Raw genomic sequence first — 22,012 nt, forward strand, 5'->3', positions numbered from 1 at the left:
TGAATTGAATTACCTTTGAGCCTTTTTGAATTATAGACCTATCAAAATTTTCTTACGCTCTAGTCACGTACATTTACAACCCAACTCCCAACAATCTTAGGGGTAAAAAAGATCATGTCCATAAGCCATAGCCTTATACTATTTATATTTACATATTAGCAAAAAGAAACAGTAAAATCTGAAGGACAAATAGTTAAGAAAGTTGTTCATTAGCTGCAAATATCTTTCCTTCCTCAAGTGCAAGCTTCTTGCGTAGCCGCTCTTGGTGCTCAGAAAATTCAAAAAACAAATCCCTCTTATTACTAGCTATTTTGAATTCTTTAGTTCCTGAATGTACAACCTTCAAATTGTTGCTCGTTCCCCTCTTTATTTTCTGCAAAAAATAAAATCAATATCAAAGAAAACAGAGAATTGTCATGGTTATTATTACTCGAACCAGAAGGAATAACATCTAAACAAGTCATTTTATTCTTAGAATGTGAAAACTCTGCATATTTATGGAGAACATGGGGTATGGAGGCACGTAAGTATGTGAATACCACAAGTCATTTTCTCCAATTCAAGGGATTGATTAATTGCTCTAGGAAAAAAACATACATCTGGTATATTGTTTGGTTTGCAGCTGTTTGGAGCATTTGGAAGAACAGAAATTTTTTGGTGCTCACAGCAAAGAAAGGCCTAGAAGAGATGATGGAACTGGTGATGGTCCAGTAGTTGCAGTGGTTAACAAGCATATGCGGGTTTTTGTATCCACTTACGTGTTTGTTTACTGATCCATTATCATGTCTGGTGGCGTCTTTAAGTATGCAGCAATTCTGCATCGGCAGGGACAAGGGGTATGATGGGTAAGGCGTGTTGTTTTATGCGAATGGTTTTGGAAGAGGGGAGCATATACTGAAAAAGTGGGTGATTAGCAAATGGCCAGCGTGGTGATGCATGGATACTGAATTATAATAGCACAATATGTTTGGCTTATACAATAACCTCTCAGATTCAGAGAGGATTCAAATACCAAAAAAGCAACCAGTGGGATGGGATATAGTGAAATGCATATTTTATTTCATTGGAAAATTGCCACCGGTAGTTTTTTCAGTATGCACAAAGTCCCACATCACTTAGGAGTCAAAACCAAGGACCTCTCCACTCACATCGAGGTGCCTTTTAAGGACAAAACCAATGAGGTTTAGACCAATGCCAAAGCAGACAATACCTCGGATCCGATGACCTAACAATGTAGTAGACTTGAGGTTGGAACATTGGCACTGAAAGGAGGGCCTAGGCCACTCTTGTCCTTAGCCTCGATCAGGAGGCTAGTTCCGGTAGCCATAGAGTCTCACATCGCTTAGAAGTCAAGGTCAAGGATAGCACCCTCTCTCCTCAAACCCACCGAGGCATCTTACAAGGGAAAAACCATGAGGTTCACAAATCTTTAGGATATTGTTTAGAATTAAAAAAGATATTATCTTATTAGGAATTTGTTTCTTCTTTTAAGATTAGGACTCTAGGCCTATAGATAGAGGTTAATATAAGAAAAATCACTCCACTTGATCCAACCAGAGAGTGGGGTCATATAGGGTTTGAAAGTTCCACAAAAACTTGTAATGACCATGAAGGAAATATTGATGAATCTCCTCTACAAAACATATCTCTTCCGCAAAACATATCTCTTCCCTTTACAAATACACAAACACAAAATAAAACCCCATCAGTGGTATCAGAGCTTACAAAAAACATATTAATGGTATCAGAGTTGATAGTTATTGAGGACTAGTGATCAGAGAAAAGAAGAAAGATAAAAAGGAAGAAAGCAAGCAAGCATCAAAAGGAGGAAAGGCAAATTTCAAACATGAAAGCCAGATCAGATACCCAAAGATATTCAGTCAAGGAGCGTTGAGATATGTCTAATATCTTTAATTTTTTAGAAAAGAACAATTTAGTTTATCTTTTAAGAATTTGTTATTATTTGTTTCAAATCTTTAGGATATTGTTTAGAATTTACAAAGATATTATCTTATTATGGATTTCTCTTCTTTTAAGATTCGGATGTTAGGTCTATAAATAGAGCTTCTTGATATAAGAAAAATCACCCCACATGATCCAACCAGAGAGGGGGTCACATAAAAAAAGGATCTGTAAGTTCCACAAAAACTTGTAAAAAGTTGTAATGAAGAAAGGGTTTGCAAGTTCCAAAAAATCTTTTAATGAAGATGATGTACAAGAGTTTACAAGTTTTTATAAGTTTTCCATAAAAACTTGTAATGACCATGAATGAAATATTGATAAAAGCTCCTCTACAAAATATATCTCTTTTGCATATCATATCTCCTCCTTTTAAAAATATACACACAACACACAAATAAAAAAATAAAAATAAAAACATCACTGTTGATTCATGAGGAGTGAAATTATAGTGAAGACCTGTTTTGGCTATTTATTTTAGTGACAGACAATGTTAAATGCAGCAACAGCAGGAGTTAGGTGACTAATGGTTTGGGCTTATTGTATAGGTTTGCAAGCTGTTGAGGTAGGGACGATTACAAATGGCAGGGTGATGTTTTATTGTTAAATGATGCATATATTGTTGCTTTGGGTTTTGGTGGCTTTAGGCTATAACAATGTAATTATTTGGTTCTAACATGCAACACATCTTGTGTTAGTCAAATCTATCAATAAAGTTTCATTTTGTGTTTCGAAAAAAGAAAAATACTCTAAACAACTTTCGGAGTTCCCTCCTGAACCTGCTGAAGTAAAATTAGGGGTACAATTTTATCTAAAACTAGAGTCAGGGGAATATAATAAGATTTTCAGAAACAATGGATAAGATGGCTTGTACAGTGCCTCTAGTGAAATGAGTGCCCCTACAATGCCAGACTGATCAAAGTACTTAATCAATTTAATGATTTTTTTGGTGTCTCAATTTGACCATGGGTGCCCCTATAGTCTTGACCAACTACCATACTCCACTACTAAGCCACAAAATATGGTTAAAATATACAAATGATCTCTTAACTTACTTTTTTGGTTTTAAATTAGTCTCATAATTTTTTAAAGTTCTAAAACGATCTCGATTCATAACAAGTTAGTTGTTATGAAAAACATACCATTTTTTTAATTTCAGGTACAGTTTTGAACTTTTTTTTTTTATTGATTCAAGATGTGAAATTTGTCTCATTGGATTCATCTACATGAAAATTGTGTAAACCAACTAATGTTTGGACCAAAAAGAGACGTAATCAAGGCGAAAAGTGCATGAAAAGTAAGTCCCATGAACAATCATAAAACTGAAAAATCTAATATCACATTCTTTTCTTACTGCTCATGAGACTCACACTTTTCATGTGATTTTTACTATGTTTATGGCTTTCTTTGTTTTGACTTTCAAACATTAGTTGATTCGTATAGTGTTTAAGAAAGTAAGTTAATAGGACAATTTTCACATCTTGAATCAATAAAAAAACACGGTTCAAAACCGTGTGCCCAAAATTCAAAAGCAATAAGTTTTTAACAAGGACCAACTTATCATGAATTAAACAAGGGGACTATTTTAGAACTTTTAAAAATTAGAAAAACAATTTAGAACCAAAAAATAAGATTAGGGATCATTCATATATTTTAGCCTAAAATATTCTTTTTGTTGGTAAAAAGGAGGGAAGGAAATGGGGTATGAAATCTACCTCGGATGTATGCACCAATGCTCCTATCGATGCTTTAATATTTTTGAATCCCACTACCTTTTCAAGTATCACCCAAGGCCTAAAAACGACATTGAATAGATTAATTCTAAACAACAAATGGAAACAATAATACTACATCAATATTTAAGAACTATTCATGCAAAAAGCAAAATACCTGCCAGTTGAAGATGTTATGATGCGGTTGGGATTATTCAAAAAGTCACACAGCTCTTGGAACTCTCTTGTAGAATTCACCATAATGGCTCCTTTGGTATATACCTCCATTGAAAAACTTGGAAAAATAACGACCCTGGCTGATACAGAAGTATGTCTCCTTAAGAACTCTGTAATTGTCAGTGGACATAACTCTTTGTCGATATTTGTAATCAATATCATACACACGTCTTTTGTTCCTTCAAGCTCCTTATCTTCCATTCTTCTATCATGACAACCAACTATAAACCAAATAAAAGACAAAAAACAAATGAAATCCAAGGGAAAAAAAGGTTAGAAGATTTATATTATAGAACTTCATTGTAAAAATATAAAGAATTAAATATGTTTTTGTCTCTCTAAAATTTTCAAATTTCAGTTTTAGTCCCGGTAAAAAAAATATTTTTTTCCTCTTGCTAAATTTGAAATGAATCATTTTTTGTCCTTCAAAGTGCGTTAGAGAGCGCTTTATAAGGATATGAAAAATGATTTAGATAGCACTTAAAACGAAAAAAAAACGGGCATTTCAAAATTAGAGGGACAAAAAATTTAGGCCTAAAATGATGAACCACACTATACTGAAAGAGATGTCTGCTCTGGTATCATTTGTAACTCCCCTTATTATAGACTCTTTGACAACTCTCACACTATGACACTTCATATGATGACACTTCACTCAACATTCTTTTTGGTCAGAACCCTCCACCAGTCAAAACCCTATAAGTAGTTCTTTTTGAGACCAAGAATTACTTGAGTTTGCTAAAGTGTCAAATGTTGTCTATTAGGATGATGAGGATGGAGCTGCAAGAAAGGATGCAGTACTGTATGTTGTTGCAGATTAATTGCACGTTCTTTGGCGTGCACACATTTTGGTTCTAAAAGTTGACTTGATCGGGGAAGCAACACACAAGGAGATTTGGTGATTTGACACATTTCATATCTTTTTTTTTAGAGAACACATTTAATATCTTTTGTTTAGTTTCCTTTTAAATAAATATTAGTACTAATTCTTGTTGAATTTTTTTTATTTTCTACCCACGTGTTAAGAAGCTTCTTCTTTTGATTGGTACCCTTGTTATCATTTGCTTGGTTCTGCCCGTCTGATTTCTAACTTGGATAGGATTTTGGCTTGTGACACTTGTGGATTGTAACTGCCCCTATGTCTTTTCATAGCCCTTCCCAAGCCCGGGTTAAGGAGGAGGGTTATATTAGGCTCTCGGCAGCCAAATGTAAAACTCATTGTTATACTTATCATGGATTATTCACGACATATTTCAGCTAATGCTAGGTCGTTGCTAGAAAATAACGTGCTATATCGCCCATGTATAGTGTCCAGTGTTGTTAATGGCGGATGGCGGTTCATGGCGGAAAGCCAAAAATCCACCATAAAAATATGGCGGATGGCGTAGCGGAAAATGGCAGACGTCATGGTGGACAAAAAAAATTATATATATATACATATAAATATTAACAAAAACAATAAATAAAAAATAAATATGAATAAAAAATTAAAAAAAAACAATGGATTGTATTCAAATAAACTAAAAAAGTTTCATGAGTTCACACAATAACCAAGTACCAACACCAATCATTCAAGAGTTCAAAATAACAAAAGGATAAAAGCATAAAAAACAGAAAAAGGGATGTCAAACAGAAAAAGATCATAAAAAAGGGCTGAACAAAAAAAAAGGGGTGAACAGAAAAAAAAAAAAAAGCAGAACCAAAAATAAAAAAGGGGTGTCAAACAGAAAAAAGATAAAAAAAAAAAAACAGAACAAAAACAACAAAAAAAGAAAAAAAAAAACAGAACCAGTTGCCCTCCGTCACAGACGGTAGCGCTGTTGCTGCCGCTGTCATCGCCGTCCGTGCTCGCATGCGTGGTGCGCTGATGCGGGGTGCCGTGTCGCGTGCATGGTGCTGGTGTGGGGTGCCAAGTTCGCCGTCGTGGTGCAGGTGCTGGTGCGGGGTGCCGCGTCTCGTTCGCGTGGTGCCGTTCCTGCTCCCACTGCTCACCCCTTTTGCATGCGAAAATCGGGTTAGGGTTGGGTCAGGTCGGGTCAGCCCAACACCTATCCCGCAAAAAACAAAAAAAATAGCCGCAATTCCGCCATAGCTATGGCGGCCGCCATGGCGCCACCATCCACAACCCGCAACGCCACCGCTATTTGGTGGCGGTTTTTCAAATTCCCGCAACGCTATTCCGCCATGGCGCCACCATGGTCGCTATTTGATAACACTGATAGTGTCAAAAGAGCAAGGGCCGTAGCATCAGTGCAAAAATGTAGTGTTAAATGTGCAAGGACTCTCACATTTTCTTGGACGAATCTGGGTAAAGAAGCTAGTTTAGAAATGTTTGATCAGATTTGCTACTTAGAATATTGGTACTTTGATAGGTACGTCTATTGAGGTTGTGGACACCATTATTAGGAGAATGATTAACATTATGTGCCTACAAGAGACTAAATGATATGGAGAAAAAGCCAAGGAGATAAATATTACAGGTTTTAAGCTATGGTACACCGGGAAAGTTAGAGGAAAGAATGGAGTAGGTACTATGGTAGACAAGGTTTGGAAAAAAAGTGCAGTGGATATAAAGAAAATTGGAGACAAAATATTAGCCGTAATATTTATGGTGGCACAAGAGACTATAAATATCATCAATGCTTATGCACCACAAGTAGGAACAGAGGCACATGTGAAGGAAAAGTTTTGGGGAAGACTTGGAGGGATTGATATTCCATGAGAAATTTTTCTTAGGTGGGGATTTAAATGGACATGTTGGTATTCAAAAAAGGCAATTTACAGGTGCACATGGTGGTTTTGGTTTTAGAGATCTAAATAAAGAAGGCCAAACAATTATTGACTTCTCTATGGCTTATGATGTTAAGATTATGAACACTTGTTTCCAGAAAAGGGAAGAACATCTTATAACTTATAAAAGTGGAAGCTCAAGGTCTCATATTGATTTCTTTTTGGTGAAAAGTGTTGACAAAAGGGTTTGTAAGGATTGTAAGGTGATACCAGGAGAGTCTAACCACACAACATAGGGTATTGATTCTTGATGATTAGTGTAGAAAGTGAGTTATGAACCTAACTCAACCCGACAAAACCAGCTTAAAAGATGAGAATTGTTCCTCACTTATATAGTCTACCTAGGTATTATCTATAGTCAATGTGGGACTTCAACATGTCCCAATTTTGCCCATGGCTACCCACCATGTGAGACTTTCTACATACCCCTCTATCTAGGAGTGACCACAACTTAGGTGGCTTTTTCAACATTCAGTTCAAAAAACATATACAAAAAAACAGACAAGTGACAAGACCCAAACCCAAGGAGTGGTGGCATTAGAAGGGAGATGAACTTTTGACTTTAGCAGAATTTATTGGAGGAAGGTAGTTGGGAAACAAGGCAATGCTAACCTCATTTGGGATGGTATGGCAAAGAAGATAAGAAAATTTGTCAAAGCAGTCATGGGTGAATCAAAAGGTTTTGGGTTAAGAGATAAGGAATCTTGGTGGCAGGATGAAAAGGTTAAAGAAAACGTCAAAAACAAAAGACAGAGCTTGGAAATCTTGCTGGGGTGCAACAATGCTGAAAATTGGTCAAGGTATCAATATGCTGGGAATGAGACAAGAAAAGTGATAAGTGAAGCATGATCTGAATCATATGAAGAGTTTTACAAGGACCTAGGGACAAAGAATGGAGAACATAAGATATATAAGCTTATAGAGAAAAAAGATAAGGGATTTGAAAAAGCTTATAACCATGTCCCAAGAGATGCATTGTGGACGACTTTGGAGAAAAAAGGCGTGGCACTATTTTTTTTTTTGCTCAGCAAAAATATAATATATATATATATATATATAGACTAGTACCAGTGGTACTGAAATTACATAGGAATAGAAGTGAATCCAGCTATTCCAAAAAATTGAGAAAGAGCTGGAGACACAAAAATGTGTTACAAGAATCCACCCACACCCGCCCCCCCTAAATACAGAATCCTTCCTTCAGATTGGAGGACCATTGGTTAAAGTGTATAGTGAAATCCTTGTCCATTGCTCTGTTCCAAGACCATAGTAGGAGTAAAGCATCGTCGAGCAGCTTAGAACCATGAAAAGTTCCATTTTGGAACACCACCTTATTTCTATGCTGCCATATAGTCCAGGTTAAGGCAGTCCACCAGCATTTCCACCTTTTAGACTTGACTCCGTCGGCTAGCTCGGTTCCATGTTGTAGGAAATGGTCCCTAGGGTTTTGTGGTAAAACAGTGGTGAGATTGACCCAGGACATTGATTCCCACCATAACGGGAGGGTTTTGCTACAATTGAAGAACAAGTGATCAGCCCCCTCCTCCTTATTTCTGCAAAAATGGCACAGCATATCATCTACTTCTATTTGTCTCCTTCGAAGGTTTGTCTTTGTTGGTAATCTATCCCGAATTAGCCTCCAAGTGAACACTGCTGTCTTTAGGGGAATTTTGAGTTTCCATATTTCCCCAAATTCATGTTCCTGTCTTTCTTCCGTCAATTCCCCCCATAACAACTCGTATCCGCTTTTTGTTGAGTAGTGGCGTGGCACTATTTCTAGTCAATGTGGAACTATAATTTTTCCCAACACATCCCCTCACACCCAACAATTTTAAACTTAGTGCATGGATAATATGGTAGGTGGACTGGCTAATGGATCTAATATAGGCTCTGATACCCTCTTATAATGTGGGTTTGGGTCTAACACATTACTAAAAACTAACTTCTAAGACAGAGTATACAAGTGGGGGGACTACCCTCGTCTTAGAATGAGTTTTGTAGCATTGAATTAGACCCAAATCCATATTTTAAGATGTTATCAAAGTCTATTCTAGCGATTGTTGTTGGACATATCAGACCACCCATTATCGAGCTATTATTAGACCAACCACAGATGTCTAGTCTTACAAACTTGACACTTGAGATGTTTGTTGTAAATAACTCATTACAGTTGCCTCATATTCAAGAGCATATGATAGACAACTCATTATGGTTGCAAATGGAGATAATGTACCCATAGCTGGCTCCAAGAGCATTCAAATAAAGCCCTCTCTTCTCTTACATAATGTTTTACATGTCCCAAAATTGGCTAATAGCCTTTTTCCTATACACAAGGTTATTAGAGACTTGAATTGCTCAGTAACATCTTTCCATTCTCATTGTGTCTTGCAAGACCTTGCCACGAGGAAGACAATTTTAATTGCTAAAGAGCAAGGTGGGTTGTACTTCTTGGAGCACAAGAAGATTCATGATCAGAATCAAAACTTACCATCAAGCCAACAAGTAAAGTCAGACACTTAGGTTACCTCTCAAATATGGTTTCACCACAAACAACTTGGGCATCCTCCATTTAGTCTTCTTAAGTCCTTATTTCCTTGTTTTCAAAAGAGTCAGTTGAGTCATTTTAATTGTGATATTTGTCAGTTGACAAAGCGCCATCGTGCATCTCTTCTTGTTAGTAATAATAAAAGTTCTTTTCCTTTTGATTAAATACATTGATGTGTAGGGACCAACTGTGGAATCTATATCTGGTGCGAAATGGTTTGGGACCTTTATTGACGATTATATCTGAGTAACATGGACATATCTTATGAAAAGTAAATCCAAGGTTTATCAAATTTTTGCGAGTTTTTTTTGTCTTGTCCAAAATCAATTTGTTAAGATCATCAAAAGAATTAGATTGGATAATGACAAAGAGTATGTAAATCATGAGTCCTCTAAATTTGTTTTTGATAATGGCATTATTCATGAGTATTAGTGTATTAAGTAAGTTTTACTTTGTGATTCAGTTAGGGCATCTGTTAGAACAGTTATGATTCAATTAGGACAGATGTGGTTTTGTTATTTTTGTTATTTTGTTGGAAGCTATTATTTCTGTTAAAGCAGTAACTAACTTTGGTTAGTTAACTACCTTAGTTAGGTTATGTTTAATCATATTTGTTCTCTATAAATAGAGAAACAAAATCATTTTGTAACCAACCTTTCATTTTGAATCTATAATAATATCTTCCAACTTTCTTCTTCTTTTACTCTCTCTCAAACTCTATGATGGTATCCAGAGCTTGAGGTCTATCCATGGCAACAAATCAGAATTTCGCTTCCGCTACTCCTTCATTTCATCTGATTTCTCAGAAGTTAGATGATTCTAACTTCCTGCTATGGAGGCAATAGGTAGAACCTGTCATCAAGGCTCATAAACTTCAGTGTTTCATGGCAAGTCCTCAGATCCTGATGCGCTTTCTCACAGATGCACATTGTGAAGCTGGAAATGAAAATCCAGTATACACTGATTGGGAACAACAAGATCAAATTCTCCTATCGTGGCTCTAATCGACTCTTTCAGTTTCAATCCTATCTCGAATTATCGGATGTGTTCTTTCATATCAGCTTTGGGAGCAGATCCATGACTATTTTCAAAAGCAAACACGTGCGAAAGCTAGGATTCTTCTAACAGAACTCAAAACTACAATGCTTGAGCAGAAAACAATGCGTGAGTTTCATCTGCGCATCAAATGCATAGTCGATGCACTTGGATCGTGTGGAGATCCTGTTCTTCCGCATGAACACCTTGATGCAATTCTTGAAGGCCTACCAGAGGAGTACAGTCCAGTGATCGAAAGTAAGTTTGAACCACTTCTGATTGGAGAAGTAGAGGCATTGCAGCTCACACATGAGGGAAGCATGAAAAAGTTTCAGAAGCACTTCCCTGATTCATCATCAATTAATGTTGCTCAAGGTTACAATTCATCTTCGAATTCTTACAATTCATCCTCGAATGATTTCAGTTCACAAAATCGATCCAATTATTCTGGAAATCATGGGGACTTCAATCGTGGCAGTGGCTACAATCGTGGAGGCAGTGATTCTGACCGTGGCGGTGGCTACAATCGTGGAGGCAATGGCTTTGGTTGTGCTGGAGGTTGTTGTGGTGGCAGCAGAGGCCGCGGTCGTTATGCAAATTTTCAGTACCAACGTTGCTTCAAATTTGGTCACACAATTGCGGTGTGTCATTTTCGCTATGATTCTGATTTTCAGCCAAATGCGTCTCTCACATTGATGGAACCAGTGTTTCAAAGCAATTCATCAAACACCTTCGGTTCAAAACAGGATCAGGGAACTAATTCTCACAAAGATTCCCAACCTAGTGCAATGCTGTTAATTCTGAAAATCAAGATCCTAACTCTACTACTTGGATACCTGATTCAGGTGCATCGTTCCACGTAACTGGAGAGTCTGAAAACATCCAACAACTTGGTCCATTTAAGGGACCAAATCAAATATACATTGGTAATGGCCAAGACCTTTCTATTAAGCCTTCTGGTTACACAAAGTTTGTTTCCCCTATTAATCCTAGAGTCAGTCTGTCCTTAAAAACAATTATTACATGTACCTACCATCACTAAAAACTTAATCAGTGTCAGCAAATTTTCTAAGAATAACAATGTTTTCTTTGAATTTTATCCTAATCATTGTGCTGTGAAATCACAAGGAACCAATGAAATCCTACTTCAAGGTTCACTGGGTCCTTATGGCCTCTACATATTTCCACATCTTGAACTCAAAGACTCTGCCTCAGCCACCTGCATACTTTCAAATTCCAGTGTTGATTCTGCTATTACTTCTGTTTCTAGTGGTTCTAATACACAAATTTCTAATTCCTTTGTAAACGCAGTTTCTGATGTTAAAACAGCACCTAGTACTAGCTCTCAAACTATATGGCACCTTAGATTGGTCCATCCTAATGCTAATGTACTAAGGCTTGTGCTTAATCATTGTAATATACCCATAGTTAATAAAACTATGTTTGAATTATGTGTTGCTTGTTGTGTTGGAAAGTCACATAGACTACCATCTTCTTTATCTCAAACTGTATATTCTGCTCCTCTTGAACTTATATACAGTGATTTGTGGGGACCATCTCATATTTCATCCTCAAATGTTTTCTCTTATTATATCTGCTTTGTTGATGCCTATTCTTTGTTTTTTTGCACTGCAAAAATATGATGCCTATTCTAAGTTCACTTGGATCTATTTTCTTAAAAATAAATCAGAAACATTTTCTGTTTTTCAGCAATTTAAAACCATGACTGAACTCCAATTTGATACCAAAATTAAGAGTGTTCAAACAGATTGGGGAGGTGAATTTAGACCTCTTACTCATTTCTTCAAACCCATGGGATCATTCACAGGCTAATTTGTCCTCACATACATCATCAAAATTGGCAATACATTGAGTTAGGCCTCACTCTTCTCAAACAAGCTTCTCTCTCTTTAAAATTTTGGGATTTTGCCTTCTAAACTGCTCTTTATTTGATAAACAAACTTCCCACTGCTTCTCTTCAATTTCAAGTTCCTTATACTGTTTTGTTCAACAAGTCACCTAATTACAATTTTTTTAGGAACTTTGGATGTTCTTGCTATCCTTTTCTTAGACCCTATAATAAACACAAACTTAATTTCAGGTCACATGAGTGTTTGTTCCTTGGTTATTCCACCTCTCACAAAGGCTACAAGTGTCTCTCTCCTAATGGCAAATTATATGTTTCCAAAGATGTTATCTTCAATGAGCTTAAATATCCTTACAATGATATTTTTCCACCTTTATCCAACTCTATCACTTCTTCTAAGAGTGATTTTTTACCTACTGCTCATATTCCTCTTGTTTCACCTTTACCTAATGAACTCACTCATTCTTCTCAACATGCTGAAACTAATTCTATTTCTGTAAATGTTAATCCCTCTAGATCCCTTAATACTGAATTCCCTAATTCTTAAAATGTCACATCATCTTCCCCTCTTTCAAATGCTGAACCAAATTCTGTTACTAATGAACACTCTAACACTGTTTCTGACTTAAACAGAAATCCAAGTGAACTGTTCAGTACCTCTTCTCAGTCTCACACTGTCAGTTCTCCTTCCTCGAATCCTGTTCTTACCTCACAAAATGTCCATCCTATGCAAACCAGATCCAAGTCTGGAATTCATCAATCTAGGTTGCATCCTTCACTGTTTTTGGCACATTGTGAACCTAAGACTGTTAAACAGGCTCTTGCTGACCCCCAATGGTTTGCTGCTATGAAACAAGTGTATGAGACTCTTCTTGACAATAAAACATGGGATCTTGTTCCTCTTCCCAAAGACAGACAAGTTGTGGGTTGTAAGTGGGTCTTCAGAATTAAGGAGAATGCTGATGGGATTGTTAACAGGTTCAAGGCTAGGTTAGTGGCTAAAGGATTTCATCAAGTTGTTGGTTGTGACTTTAATGAAACCTTTTCTTTTGTGATAAAACCTGTTACAATCAGGCTGATTATCACTCTTGCTCTCACTAATAAATGGGATTTGTTCCAGTTAGATGTCAAAAATGCCTTTTTAAATTACCATCTTGAAGAAACTATCTACATGCAGCAGCCACAAGGCTTCGAAAGTTCAGATAAAACCTTGGTTTGCAAGCTACAAAAGTCTTTGTATGGCCTTAAACAGGCCCCAAGACAGTGGTTTGATAGGCTCAAATGAACTCTTTTACAGCTTGGGTTTGTGGCCACTAAGTGCGATCCTTCGTTGATATTATTATCACTGGTACCTCCAATGTTGAAATTCAGCAACTCACCACTAAGCTGCATTCCAACTTTTCTCTTAAACAATTGGGTAAACTTGACTATTTTCTTGGTATTGAAATCAAATCAGTGGCTGATGGAACTATTCTACAGACTCAAAGCAAATATATCAGAGATTTGCTTCAGAAAACCAAAATGGCAGAAGCACAACCTATTTCCTCCCCTATGACTGCTAATTGCAAGTTAACTAAAGCTGGCACGGATTTATTCAGTGATCCATCTCTCTATAGGTCTGTTGTTGGTGCTCTTCAATACATAACCGTTACAAGACCTGAGTTAAGCTATGTTGTGAAAAAGGTCTGTCAGTTCATGGCTAATCCTATGGACTCTCATTGGACAGCTGTTAAACGTATTCTAAGGTACCTTAAAGGCTCTATTCATCATGGTCTGCATTTCAAGGCTGCTCCTTCCTCTCAGCCTTTTACTATCAAAGCCCTCTGTGATGTTGATCGGGCCTCGAATCCAGATGATAGAAGGTCTACCTCTGGTGCAGTGATTTATTTTGGTCCTAATTGGGTCTTGTGGGGGTCCAAGAAACAACAAATTGTGGCTAGATCTTCCACTGAAGCTAAATACAGGAGTTTGGCTCAAGCCATGACTGAAGTTACATGGATTCAAACTCTTTGAACAGAGTTATCTGTTCCGTTTCAGACCCTAGAGATTTACTGTGACAACCAAAGTGCAGTAGCTATCAGTCATAATCCAGTTCTTCATTCCTGAACTAAGCACGTGGTAATTGACATCTTTTTTGTCAGGGAGAAAATCTTAGCTAAAGAGCTCAAATTGTATCATATTCCTGCTATAGATCAATGGGTTGATGCCCTCACTAAGCCTCTGTCACCAACTCGATTTCTCTTTCTAAGGTCCAAACTCAATGTAGTTGAGTCCATTTCTGATTCTCAACCCCATTAGTATTAGTGTATTAAGTAAGTTTTACTTTGTGATTCAGTTAAGGCAGCTATTAGAACAGTTATGATTCAGTTAGGACAGTTGTGGTTTTGTTATTTCTGTTATTTTGTTGGAAGTTGTTATTTCTATTAGAGCAGTAACTAACTTTGGTTAGTTAACTGCCTTAGTTAGGTTATGTGTAATCATATTTGCTTTCTCTATAAATAGAGAAACAGGATCAGTTTGTAACCAACCTTTGATTCTGAATCAATAATAATATCTTCCAACTTTCTTCTTCTTTTTCTCTCTCTCAAACTCTATGAATGAGCTAAGATGTGTTAATACTCCCTAACAAAATGGGATTGCAAAAAGAAAAAATTGTCATCTTTAGGTTGCCAAAACCCTTCTCTTCCAAATGTCTATTCTCAATACCTACTAGGGAGAAGTTGTCCTAACTGTCACATATCTCATTAACAGGTTACCCACTCGAGTTTTAAACGGTGTTCTTCTTGTTGAATCCTTTATGTCCTTTGTTCCCTCTTCTCCCCTAATGTCTAGTTTATCATGTCGTGTATTTGATTGTGTTGCTTTTGTCCATTCTCATAGTCCCCGTCATGGTAAGCTAAATCCAAGGGTAATCAAATGTGTCTTTGTTGGTTACCCCTCAAATAAAAAGGGTACAAGTATTACCATCCCCAGAGTCATCGGTTCCTCGTCTCCATGGATGTCATCTTTCATGAAACTGAGTCATTCTTTGTCAATCCTCGACTTCAGGGGAAGAGAAATCTAGAAGTCATAGAAGCTGAAGACGAGTCTACTTTAGAGTCATTACCCTTGTCTTTACAAGGTGCCCAAGGAGCCAATGGTGAAATCACAAATGAGATAAAGGAGGAAGCTCATAATAAAGCTGAAAAGGAAAAACGTTTCTTTGGCACGATATATTGAAGGAAGAAGAAACCCACTCTGGTCCCAAAGCAAGAAGAGTTGTCTAACCCGAAGATGAGTGCCCCTAAAGGTAACACTAAGGTGGTAAGGGTTAATCATAACATACCTATTACCTTGAGGAAAGAAAAAAGGTCTTGTGTTAAATATCTTATTCTCAATATGTCTCCAGTGACCATCTCTCTAACCAGCATCAAAGTTTTATTGCTGCCATTGATGAAACAAAAGCACCACCAACTTCAATTCAAGAAACTGAGTGATGAACGTTGGGATCAAGCCATAAAGGAAGAGATGAGGGCCTTTGATAGAGGTCTAAAAAAAGGAGGCTTAAGGCTACACTAGAGTCAAATAGTAGATTAGGGAATTGTGCAATTTTGTTTTGGGTCTTTGTTGGACTTTATTTTTATGTAATTTTTTGTTTAGCTTGTTGGGCCTATGTGTCAACTGGGTCTTATTAGTTAGTAGTATAAATAGGACTACAAACATTTTGTAAACTAAACTTTTTTATGAAATTGGACATTAGTCTTTGTGCTATGTGAGAGTTCTCTCTTGGTTCTTGGATTAGAACCTTTAGATTCTTATCAAAGAAACACTTTCTTTGTGGCTAATCCTTCTTTGACTTATCAATCGAGTTTTGATTGTGGCGTCACTACCATTTCTATCTTTTCCATTTTGATATTTCTTCATCTTTTAGTTCCATTTCTTTGAATATTTATGCTAAATTTTCTTATGATCCAATTAGGGGTTTCTTATTAACATTAGAAAAAAATTCAACCTGGGAGATTGTTGAAAAACCCAAAGACAAGAAGGTTGTAGGGTGTAGATAAATATTCACGGTGAAGTACAAATTTGATGGGACAGTAGGCCGACACAAAGGAAGACTAGTGGCAAAAAGGTATACCCAAACTTGTTGGATAGCTTATAAGGAGACATTTGCCCATGTAGCAAAGTTGAATACAGTACGAGTTATCCTTTCTCAAGCAGCCCATGTTGGCTGGGACTTGTGTAACGCTCCTGATTGTTGATGTCCTGATGAATCACACTCTATGACACTTCACACGTTCACTTCATTTAACTTCATTGTTGGTCACCTTCCACCGATCAGAACCCTACGTAGGTAACCCTTTCCGAGACCTCGACAATGTGTTTTGGTTACTTCCAGGATCAATGACTGTCCTCACAAACCAATACGAGAATTTTTTGTGTGCTTTATCCTAACTCACATCTTCTGGGAAAATTTCCAGAAGGTCACTCATCCCATAATTACTCCAAGTCAAGCACGCTCAACTGTGGAATTCTTAAGTAATAGGCTATCAAAAAGTGGATGCATCTTGTTAGCATAGATAATACCAATTAATTCTTATAAGTCATCCTCAATTGTACAATCTTATACCAACACAGCCTTAGATTTCTCTCATTCTGATATGATTCGATCAGGGTGTTACATGTTCACCCACCTTGTTTGTCCTCAAACCACACCGTACTGGAAGAGAGGTATGCTCTAATATCATTTATAACGCCTCTAATTGCTGACGTCTTGACGGCTCACACTCTACAACACTTGACACGATGACACTTCACTCAACTTCTTTCTTGGTCAAAACTTTTCAACGGTCAAAACCCTCCATAGGTAGCTCTTTTTAAGACCTCTACAATCTATTTTGGCTGCTTCCAGGATCAATAATTGTCCCCACAAACCAACACAAAACTTTTCAGCATGTTACATGGAAATCCCCCCAGGATTTGGAGCTCATAGTAGATAGAACAAGGTTTGCAGATTGAAGAAGGCATTATATGGCCTCATGCAAACTCCGCGAGCTTGGTTTGGGAAATTCACACAGGAAATTATTTCTTTGGAGTACAAACAAAGCCAAGGTGATCACACTCTACTCATAAAGCATTCCCCTACTAGAAAAATCACCATACTTTTGGTATATGTAGATGACATGATCATTGCAGGAGATGATGTAGTAGAAAAACTGACCTTGAAGGAGAAACTAGCAACCCAATTCAAAATGAAACAGTTAGGGAAATTGAAGTATTTCCTCGAATAGAGGTGGCCTATTCAAGGAAAGGCAATTTTATCTCTCAAAGGAAGTACGTTCTTGACTTTCTCAAAGAAACAGGTAAGTTGGGATGTAGGACCTCGAGGGTTCTAATTGAACAAAATCACAGGATAGGAAGTGAAGGAAGTCCATCTGTGGAAAATCACACAAAACCATAGCACATTCTCTAGCTTTTCTTTGATAAAGTGCTTGTCGATCTCAATGTGTTTGGTCCTGTCATGTTGAACTAGATTGTGAGCAATGCTAATGGCTGACTCATTATCACAAAATAACTTCATAGGGATCTCAAACCTAATCTTGATATCATCAAGAATTATCTTTATCCATACTCCTTCATATATACCTTATGCCAGAGCTCGAAATTCAGTTTCTGCACAAGATTGAGCTACTACATTCTGCTTCTTGCTCCTCCAAGTCACCAAATTTCCCCTAGAAGCATGCAGTATCTTGAAGTGGATTTTCTATTATGTCTAACCTTGCATAATATGCATCAGCATAAATCTCCTCCAAGTCACCAAATTTCCCCTAGAAGCATGCAGTATCTTGAAGTGGATTTTCTATTATGTCTAACCTTGCATAATATGCATCAGCATAAATCTCCATAGACAAGGAGCCTTCTCTTCTGAATAATAGGCCTTTCCCTGGACTTGCCTTCATGTATTGGAGGATCCTATCAACTACTTGCATATGCCTTTCTCGAGGGTCATTCATAAGCTGACTGACAACACTGACCACATAGGCAATGTATGGTCTAGTGTGATATAGGTAAATTAGCTTTACAACCAATCTCTAATAAATAAAATCATACGATCCTAAAAGTTGACATTTGATTTTGACAGCTATGGTTTACAAAGTCCTAACAGAATTAGATGGACAATCATATGAAGAGAGCCATAAAAATATTTGAAAAGCAGGAAAAACGTTTTTGAAGCAAAATCTAGTGAGTTGAATCCAATTCTAGTGTTAACTACTATTACATAGAAACAAACCTTCATGTGAACATGCATCGACAACAGACCGCCTAACACGTTCTCTTTCCTGTAAAGAGGGATATATTATAAGATATCATGTCAGCCACTGAACACATCCAAGATTAGGAACTTGTCCTGTATGGCTATTATTATATTTTTCTCAAGCTAATGGAAAGGACTCATGGTTACATAAAGATACACATACTACTTGCCTTTATCATTTGTCCAGAATAAGTCATTCTATGAGTAGTGTTTGAGCTTTTGGGGCAATATGGCATCATTTCAAAGCCTTTCTTTGACACTGAAACAGAACGAATAGAATTAGGAAGAGATTGAGTTATGACACATCTATGAATGCCATCATATTGTTCATAATTCATGGCTGTATAACAATAGATCACTGCAGAAGTCAAAATTGTACTTGTTTGCAAGTCAGGTAGAATTTGACTCAATTCTATGGGTCTAGTAAAATCATATGATCTTTAACATTGACATGTGATTTTGATGGCTATGATTTACAGAGCCAGACGGACAGCATATGAAGAGAATCATGAAAATGATAAAAATATCAGAAAAGCAAGAAAAGGTTTTTTAATCAAATTCCAGGGAGTTGAATACAATTCTAGTGCTAACCTCTACTATTAAATAGAAACAAACCTCCAGGTGAACAAACATTGTCAACAGACTGCATAGCACGCTGTGCTTCCTGTAGAGAGGGATATATTATAAGATCATGTCAGGCACTGAACACATCCAAAAATTGGAACTTGTGTTGTATGACTATTATTATAATTTTCTCTGCATGCAAGCCAATGGAAAATGCTCATGGTTACAAAAAGATGCATATACTACTTGCCTTTTCCATTCGTTCAAAATAGCTCATTCTATGAGTAGTGTTTGAGCTTCCGTTGCAGTACGGCCCCATTTCTAGGCCAGAAACTCCTGATGATGCTAAAACATAACGAGAAGAAAACAAATGTATTTTCTTCCCTGCCATATCCAGAAATGAAGTCACTGCAGGATCTAGCTCCCATGCAGACTGAACTTCACAGATATTATCAATTGGTTCAGCAGTCAAGTTTCTTGCATTTGGCCCATGCAACCAGTAAAGTAGAAAGGTGCACAAGCATTCTTCCTCTCCTATTTCCCAAGAATGCTCGTTTTCTTGCACCTATGAAAGCAGACACAATATCAAAAGTACATAAAGATACAGAAGAAGCAATTTCATCCAGAATTTTAAAAAGTTGACTGTAATTTTCCCCAACACTAAATAAAAAGACATCAGCTTTGTATTCTATTGAATTTAGTATCTAGTACGACTTGGTCAGTTTCCATTGACAAATATAGCTAGTTAGTCAGTAGCTTGCTGCCAACTATTAACAGCTCAGTTACTTGGGTGATTAGAATTCTGTTTGATACTTACTCAATCGGCGCCATTATGTAAAGGCAGCATGTACATGTTCCTATTAATTCATCAATTGAATTAATCTCAGAATACGACTTTTCTCTCTGTTTTCATCTTCATTTAGTTCTCTCTCTGTACTTGTTTTTATGTTCATCTAGTTCTCTCTTTGTTTTTACTAGTCTAAATAAAATTTGTGCTGAGTTTCACTGAATAATAAAGAGTAAATATAGAATTTCATCTCAAAAAATGGCAACCCTTAGTTGATTTGGTCCTTGAAAGTTTATGTCTATACAATTGAATCAGTAAACTTAATGACATTCTCTATCACTAAAACTACATACATTACACACAAACTGACAGGAAAAAAAATTATACATTTACTCAAATAATAAATGAGATTCATTAACAGGGAGTAGGATCCACCTCATTTAGTTAGCAACACTTAAATTTTAGGCAATAATAGTAAAATGTTAGTAGTAGTTGCTATGCTAATAACTAATAAGTACTAATAAACATACCAAAACACTGTTGCATTAATTAATTAATTAACATGGATATCAATCATATACTATATCACTGACTAACCCTTACTATTGAAGCCACACCACAACACACAAACAAGACAAACAAGCAATGTAATTTATGTTTTTTATCAACAAATTTTAGTTTGTTAGTGAGAAGAATTGGAACCACGCCCTCTTTCCCCTCTTCTCCTTCTCTCTCTTCTTCTCCTTTCAACCATCAAATCAAGCTTTTAAAAGATGGTCCACGACCGTGACCATGATTTGGACCGCAGCATCAAGGTTTCCACAACAGTAATATTGGGACCGCATCAGTCATATTTGTGTGATTTGCCATGATATCAACAAATTGACAAAACCATAACGCGACCGATATTAAAAACATTGCACCAAGTCAAGCCATGTAATGAAGTAAACGAGAATGCGTACCCCGTCGATGACGGCGTCGTAGAAGCGAACGTCGTCGGGGGCGAAGGAGTGGCAAGCGCAGACCCTAGCGCCGGGACCGAACCGACGACACTCGGCGTCCTGGAGCTGTCTGGAGAGCGGCCTGAAGCGCTCCTTGAAGTCCTCGAGGTCCTCACAATCCCCAAACCGCGAGGGCTCAAACGCCTCGTCGTTTTCGTCGGAGAAGTTCTGGTACTTCACTATGAGTCTCTCTCCTTCGAGCAAAACGCGCACCGTGTACCAGGCGTCGTCATTGTAGGCTCGGAACTCCGTCGTGTATTCCTCAGCCGCCACCACACTCGTCGTCGTCCTTCCCTCCTTCACTGTTGCCAGCATTTTCTTCACCTGAACCAAAAATTAAAAAATGTGTGATACTTGAACGCCCCTAATTTTAAACAATCCATACACATTTTTCATTTTGTGGGAATGTGTAGAATGCATTTGATTGATTGATATTAATATGTAATTAAAATTTTGCCATGTCTCTTTCTTGGAAATGTTGTCTTAGGAAAGTTAACTAAAATTGATCTTTCAAAACCATAATTATTTTACAATCTTTTTTATTAATTACATATTAAATATTTTGAAATAATAATTTTTTATTTAAGATTCTTAAAAAAGTAAAAAACTTTTCCGCTATTAAACATCCCATAAATTTTATTATATTTATATTTTTTTTCTCTCACTAAGTATTTGATAACATTGTGACTTTGATCAAACATTTTCCTTTTTTAATTTTCTATCTGCTTAACATTCTACTAGCTATGAGTATATGTAAGAGGGGTATTTTCTTATCATTTCTATCACCTAGGGTAAGCCTCCATTCATTGAAGTTTAGAGAGGGGACGTTCGATAGATGAGAAACTTTTAATTTCATCAGAATCTTAGATGGACAATCTTAATTTTTTATATTTGATATTTATTTTAAAAAATTAACATTCATAGAAAAGGATATTTTTCATAAATGTTTTTGAATAGTTTTCCACAAAAATTTTCTCATGGAGAGCTAAAATCTTACTTTTTCAAGTTTAATTTTTTTTTATTAAAGTAAAAATATCATAATATTCTTATTACATCAAGGTAAATGATAAAAATGTCATATAACTCTTTGATTCTTGAAAAACTTATGTGCATATTCCCAATGACTAAAATGATGAAAAAAATCCAAACTTGGAAAGGAGAAGTGCAAATTTTAGAGTATATTTGTTTGCAGAAAAATAAGATGAAAAAGAAATGGAATA

General features: G+C 36.6%; 1 protein-coding gene across 3 annotated transcripts; it reads right to left on the minus strand.

Annotated features, from left to right (window-relative positions):
• On the minus strand, positions 1-21,206 carry LOC100783198 (uncharacterized). Of its 3 annotated transcripts, none has more exons than XM_006593805.4 (8): positions 20,754-21,206; positions 19,255-19,569; positions 19,056-19,104; positions 18,611-18,699; positions 18,417-18,465; positions 3,850-4,129; positions 3,675-3,753; positions 1-373 (listed from the first exon to the last, which is right to left on the minus strand). In XM_006593805.4, exons 1-8 carry the CDS (start codon positions 21,105-21,107, stop codon positions 194-196), a joined length of 1,395 nt encoding a protein of 464 aa, XP_006593868.1. In that variant the 5' UTR covers positions 21,108-21,206; the 3' UTR covers positions 1-193. The 3 variants fall into 3 exon arrangements, with proteins under 3 accessions (XP_006593868.1, XP_006593867.1, XP_025980775.1); XM_006593804.4 differs by having other exon boundaries at positions 19,032-19,104; XM_026124990.2 differs by lacking the exon at positions 3,675-3,753 and having other exon boundaries at positions 19,032-19,104.
• Between the last annotated feature and the right edge of the window lie 806 nt (positions 21,207-22,012).

The sequence above is a fragment of the Glycine max genome, chromosome 13 (assembly GCF_000004515.6).
Source record: "Glycine max cultivar Williams 82 chromosome 13, Glycine_max_v4.0, whole genome shotgun sequence".
Taxonomy (NCBI): domain Eukaryota; kingdom Viridiplantae; phylum Streptophyta; class Magnoliopsida; order Fabales; family Fabaceae; genus Glycine; species Glycine max.